The sequence below is a fragment of the Arvicanthis niloticus genome, chromosome 30 (genome assembly GCF_011762505.2).
Source record: "Arvicanthis niloticus isolate mArvNil1 chromosome 30, mArvNil1.pat.X, whole genome shotgun sequence".
In the NCBI taxonomy this organism is placed as follows: Eukaryota; Metazoa; Chordata; class Mammalia; order Rodentia; family Muridae; genus Arvicanthis; species Arvicanthis niloticus.
Window position 1 is genome coordinate 19,952,160 of NC_133438.1, and position 6,727 is coordinate 19,958,886.

The following is a 6,727-nucleotide window of genomic DNA, read 5'->3' on the forward strand; positions in this document are numbered from 1 at the left end:
CAAGATCACAAGAGCTCAAAGAGGAATACAATTGTAATGTCCAGGGAATAAAGGACGTGATAGCACAGTCAGTGTGTACACATAGCCAAGGCATGCACATAGCCAATTGTCTTGGCCCGAGCCGCCCCACGTTTAGGGGCCAGAAATGTCTCAGACCATTCTGTCAATGTTGGAACCAACACTGCCAAAAGCCTTGGGGACTCAATTGTCCTGCACTGTCCCAAGCAGCTCCAGTCTGCAGGTCAGGGTTCAGCAAGAAAGAGAGTGAGGATGGGCAAGAGGAATGAAGACCAGACAGAGTGTGATTCAATTCCGTTTATTCTTCAGTCTCTCTTCTTCTCTCCAAGTCCCAAGTCTTGAGTTCCTAGTCCCTAGTTCCTACTCCCTAGTGCCTCCAAGTTCCAAGTTTCTTCTTCCAAGTGCTAAATGCCTAATACCTAATAATAGTTGCCTGCCTCGAGTCTCAAGTGCTTACTATCTAATAATCAACTCCGAGTTGTACTGTTAATGCCTAATTCCTACTCCAAGTTGTACTCTCTGAAGTGTCTGATTCTCTGATCCTCTCTTCTGTCTGCCTCTCGCCTTTTATATGTCTCACTTCTAAGCCACGCCTCTAAGTCACGCCTTTAATCATGCCCTTGGGTCTTGTCTCTAAATCAGATCTCTAAGTCACGCCCTTAAGTCACACACCTTTAAGTCTCACACACCCAAGGGAAAATCCTGGGTATCTAAAGAAAGATGTTATCAGAGTGTGCTCAGCTGTTGTAGGCTATTGTAATCAAGTCTCTTGTCAGGGTATATGACTCAAGATGGCTGCAAGGATGATAGCCACCTTCTGTCGGCTCCCCACAGCCAATACATGCACATAGCCAACGTATGCACACAGTGAATGTGTACACATAACCAGTGTGTGCACATAGCCAGTGAGTACACATAGCCCGTGTGTGCACATAGACAGTGAGTGCACTTAGCCAGTGAGTATACATAGACAGTGAATATACATAGACAATGAGTACATATAGACAGTGAGTGTACATAGACAGTGAATATACATAGACAGTGAGTACATATAGACAGTGTGTGCACATAGACAGTGAGTATACACAGACAGTGAGTATACACAGACAGTGAGTATACATAGACAGTGAGTGCACATAGACAGTGAGTGCACATAGACAGTGAGTGCACATAGACAGTGAGTATACACAGACAGTGAGTATACATAGACAGTGAGTATACATAGACAGTGAGTGCACATAGACAGTGAGTGCACATAGACAGTGAGTATACATAGATAGTGAGTATACATAGACAGTGAGTGCACATAGACAGTGAGTGCACATAGACAGTGAGTGCACATAGACAGTGAGTGCACATAGACAGTGAGTATACATAGACAGTGAGTGCACATAGACAGTGAGTATACATAGACAGTGAGTATACATAGACAGTGTGTGCACATAGACAGTGAGTGCACATAGATAGTGAGTGCACATAGACAGTGAGTGCACATAGACAGTGAGTATACACAGACAGTGAGTATACATAGACAGTGAGTATACACAGCCAGTGAGTATACACAGACAGTGAGTGTACACAGACAGTGAGTGTACATAGACAGTGAGTGCACATAGACAGTGAGTGCACATAGACAGTGAGTGCACATAGACAGTGAGTATACATAGACAGTGAGTGTACATAGACAGTGAGTGTACATAGACAGTGAGTATACATAGACAGTGAGTATACATAGACAGTGAGTATACATAGACAGTGAGTGCACATAGACAGTGAGTGCACATAGACAGTGAGTGCACATAGACAGTGAGTATACATAGACAGTGAGTATACATAGACAGTGAGTATACATAGACAGTGAGTATACATAGACAGTGAGTGCACATAGACAGTAAGTGCACACAGACAGTGAGTGCACATAGACAGTGAGTGCCTGCTTACATTTATAAAGATTCTGGAGAAAAATCTTCTGAAAAATTTAAGGGAGGTCATACATTTATCTACGGAATTATAAGAGAAGGCCAGAGACCAGGGACCCAATGACAATTAGAAGAGATTTTGTCCAGTTAAAATGGAAAATCCCCTATAAGCTTACTGGTTTTCTGCTGGGGACTGGACAAACCAAACAAAAATGACTTCTGCCTGAAAAGACACAGGCTATTGAGAGGCTGGGAGCGTGGAACTCTCCTGTCTGTCCGAATAGTTTGGTTATCTCTTGAGAATAATAAAGCAGAGCCTACAAAGAAAGACAAGTGTTAAGGGCTTAGGAACTAAGTAAAAAATGTAGAATTATGTGACTTATGAACTTGTTCAAAGAAAGATTAATACAGGTTTAATAAAAACTCAAGTAATAATGATTCAGCATTAATATCACTATTGTTCTAGAAATTCTGACTAATAGAGTAAGAAATGAGTATGTGCTTTAAAACCTTACCAGCTGGATGCGGTGTATATAAAAACCTTAATGGCTAGATGTAATGTCTATACAAACTTAACGAGGCAGAGGCAGGTTAATCTCTATGAGTTTGAGGCCATTCTGGTCTTCATAGAAACTTACAGTCAAGCTCCATACTGAAACTCTGTCTCAAAAAAAATTAATAATTATTATTTAAAAGAAATTAAAACAATATTAAGGTTAGTGTGCTTATTTATTATAAAACAAGAAGCAAAACAAATGAAAATATAATATAAACCTTATTGTTTATACATAACATTGTTTATATAACATAGCACATATAATAGTGGCAATACTGGTTACATTGAAGAGTAGTCTTTTTCTTTTTTGTAATTTTTTTGTATTGGATATTTTATTTACATTTCAGATGTTATCCCCTTACCCAATCCCCCTCCCCTGGCCAGGAACCCCCTATCCCAATCCCCCTCCTCCTGCTTCTATAAGGATGTACCCCCACCCACCCACTCCCACCTCCCTACCCTCGAATTCCCCCACACTGGGGCTTCTAGCCTTCATGGGACCAAGGATCTCCTCTCCCACTTATGCCCAACAAGGCCATCCTCCCCTACATACACAGCTGGAGCCATTGGTCCCTCCCTATGTGCTCCCAGGCTGGTGATTTAGACCCTGGGGGCTCTGGTTGGTTGGTACTGTTGCTCTCCTCATGGAGCCGAAAACCTTTTCAGCTCCTTCAGCTCCTTCAGCTCCTTCTCTCTCACTCCTCCATTGGAAACCCCTTGATCAGTTCAATGGTTACTTGTGAGCATCTGCCTCTGAATATGTCAGACTCTGTGAGCATCTGCCTCTGAATATGTCAGATTCTGGCAGACTTCTAAGGAGACAGCTGTATCAGGTTCCTGTCAGCATGCACTTCCTGACATCCACATCAGCGTCTACCTTTGGTGACTGCACATGAGTAGTCGTTTTCTTTTCCACTCAGTTACTCCCCTTAGACTGTATTTTATTGTCCTGATCACATGTCTACATGATTGCGCATAAACCCAGAGAGTTGTTTCTGGAGCTTTTCTCTTCATTTCTAGAGCCTTTTACCTCACGTAAATCAGTATCATAGTTTTTAATAGATTTATACAACATCTGGAAATAAGTTTTAAGGAATGTCTTGAAATAAATAAAACCACAGAAACTCACTGTAAAGTATAGAAGATTCTCCAAAAATGCATTTTTGGTCTCATGGGTGATGGAATTCAAAGTAGTGTCTTAGACTGAAAAGAGGCAACTTGTATTACAATTAAAATTTTCAAAGGCCAGCTGTACTATTCTTAAAAGTGTACTGTTCTTAAAACAAAATCTAACCCAATCAATAAGACAACCCAATCCTGAAATGGATTATAACAGAAGGAAAGGTTTTATAGTTGTTACTAGTTTATTTGTTTTGAGACAGGGTCTTACTATGCAACCCTGCCCTGCCTGGAATTTGCTGTTTGCCAAACAGACATTCAATGGCAATTTGCCTCTGCCTCTGCCTCTGCCTCTGCCTCTCTGCCTCTGCCTCTGCCTCTGCCTCTGCCTCTGCCTCTGCCTCTGCCTCTGCCTCTGCCTCTGCCTCTGCCTCTGCCTCTGCCTCTGCCTCTGCCTCTGCCTCTGCCTCTCTGCCTCTGCCTCTGCCTCTGCCTCTGCCTCTGCCTCTGCCTCTGCCTCTGCCTCTGCCTCTGCCTCTGCCTCTGCCTCTGCCTCTGCCTCTGCCTCTGCCTCTGCCTCTGCCTCTGCCTCTGCCTCTGCCTCTGCCTCTGCCTCTGCCTCTGCCTCTGCCTCTGCCTCTGCCTCTGCCTCTGCCTCTGCCTCTGCCTCTGCCTCTGCCTCTGCTGACCCTGACCCTGACCCTGACCCTGACCCTGACTGACCCTGACCCTGACCCTGACCCTGACCCTGACCCTGACCCTGCCTTACCAGTACTGAGATTGCAGACTTCAGCCACTATGTCTGGGGATGGAGGGATTTACTACATCCTTAGATCTTCAGGTTTATGAACAGACAGAGAACCGCATTTTAATTGGATATCTTTCTTTAATTTGGTCATGAAAATGTCACTGTCATTAAATAAATCCAAACTTCTAGTGATACTTAACCTGAAACTAATTCTGTAAGATCTATTTGAGAAATAACTTAATTGCAAATATAATGGTTTTATGCATTGCTTTACAAAAATAACATATATTTCATAGATATTCACATACACACACATACATACATAAATGGCAAATTTCTTCTAATTTGTACTCTAAATTTAGCCTTGTGATTTCAATTTCTGAATGAACAAACAATCACCATCAGCTCACAAAAAGTCATCTAAGGACAGGGAAATTTTTTTTTTTACATTAAGTCTTTAATACTGGATTTACCACAGTTAAACCTACATAACAATAATGTCCAAGATCATATCTCTTCAGTGTCAAATAGCAAATTATATACAAATACCAAAGTGTAACTCACCATGTATATTTTAACTCAAATAAATAATGTTAAAAGCCCATGAAATTGGTGTCTATAGTTGGTTTACTATGTTCATATGTTAATAAATAACTGGTTTTTAAATTTATTTTATGTTTATGAATACACTGTAGCTGTCTTCAGAGACACCAGAAGAGGGCATTGGATACCATGACAGATGCTTGTGAGCCACCATATGGTTACTGGGAATTGAACTCAGGATCTCCAGAAGAAAGGTCGGTGCTCTTAACCGCTGAGCCATCTCTCCAACCCCCATCACCAACTCCTTTTAAAAACTGTAAAATATACTCGTTTCATGGATTGCATTACGAAAATAACTTAGACCTTGATGAGTCTTTCTGGAAAATTTTACCAAAGAGAACCATCTTCAACGCTCTTCTGAACCAGGGATAGAAAAAGGCATAAACCATCGGGTTGAGGGCAGAATTCAGGTACCCAGACCAATTCAGTGCGTCATTCAGACGGGGTGGGATAACATAGCCCAGGAAAGGGTCCAGGACCATGCAGAAAAAGAACGGGCACCAGCATATGAGGAAAACACCTACCATAATCCCTAAGGTCTTCGCGGCTTTTGTTTCCGTGCTTTGCGGCGCTCTGCTTTTCCCTTCCAACTCAACTTGAAGAGTTGTACGATTAATTGACCTTGCTTGTCCTTTAGCTATGAAATATATTCTATAGTAAACAAATAACATAACAGATCCAGGTATATAGAAAGAAGTCATGAACGCCAGGACTCCAGATACTTTACTAAAGAAGGAAAAACAGCCGCCCAGGCAGCCCACCTGAGTGTGATACAGCTCTTCTACTCCCTTTAAGTTCAGCTCCAGGAAGATCATCCCAAATGCAAAAACAGCGGGAAGGCTCCAACTAAGGAGGATCATCACAAAAACAGTGGAGAGCGTGATCTTGGCTTTGTATCGCAGCGGGTCACACACAGCATAGTAGCGGTCAATGGAGATGAAGGCTAAGTGGAATATGGACGCCGAGCTCAGCATGATATCGGTGCTGGTGTGAACTTTACAGAAGATTTCCCCAAAATACCAACAGTGCTCCACGCTTCTCACCATGCTGTAGGGCATCACCAGACAGCCCAGCAGAAAATCCACGATGGCCATAGAATGAAGGAGCCAATTTGTGGGTGTGTGAAGTTGCTTGAAATGGGATATGGAAATTATCAGTATTAAGTTGCCAACCAGGGTGGCCAGGATTATGAATGACATTAAGCCATACAGGAAAGGGCGGACATCCCTTGACCAGTAGCTGTTCGTGTGGGAAATATTCGTGATACCGTGGCAAAGATGCATTACTGCAGAGAACTATACCCAGGCTGGGTTTTCCCTGTGGCTGTTGAGCAATACGTATCCAGAACTCATAATCAGGTTAGAATTCCACCTCCTTCCTCTTTTATGGACATGTACCTGTCCCTGAAACCTGAGAGAAGGGAAGAGAAGAAGAAAGCTGAGGAAGCAGTCAGCAACCAACTCAGTCTTTTGTACCCTATTTCCACGTTCTTGCTGAAGAATATCTGCTTTGCAAGTTTTACTTATAAGGTCAGTTTAATACTTCAGTTTAAAACATGTTTAACACCTAGTTGGAGCTGGACATTGTGCTAAAATATAAAGCTTGGAATAAAATAAACTCAACACATAAAACCTCCACGTTCATAAGTCAAAGAAAATCAAATGGCGATTATTCTGTATCTCCATCAAGGGAAGCAGTCTTTGGAGGAAAACAGTCTAGTTGAAAAGTTTACACTCTATATGTCAGGTTTATGTAGACAGAAGG

At 42.2% G+C, this 6,727-nt stretch overlaps 1 protein-coding gene across 1 annotated transcript; it reads right to left on the minus strand.

Annotated features, from left to right (window-relative positions):
* Positions 1 to 4,432: 4,432 nt before the first annotated feature.
* On the minus strand, positions 4,433 to 6,327 carry Taar1 (trace amine associated receptor 1). Its single transcript, XM_076927478.1, has one exon. It carries the CDS (start codon positions 6,244 to 6,246, stop codon positions 5,248 to 5,250), a length of 999 nt encoding a protein of 332 aa, XP_076783593.1. The 5' UTR covers positions 6,247 to 6,327; the 3' UTR covers positions 4,433 to 5,247.
* Positions 6,328 to 6,727: the final 400 nt, after the last annotated feature.

Coding starts and splice junctions, on each gene's coding strand:
- Taar1 (XM_076927478.1), bottom strand. CDS start 6,246: ATGCATCTTTGCCACGGTATCACGAATATTTCCCACACGAACAGCTAC.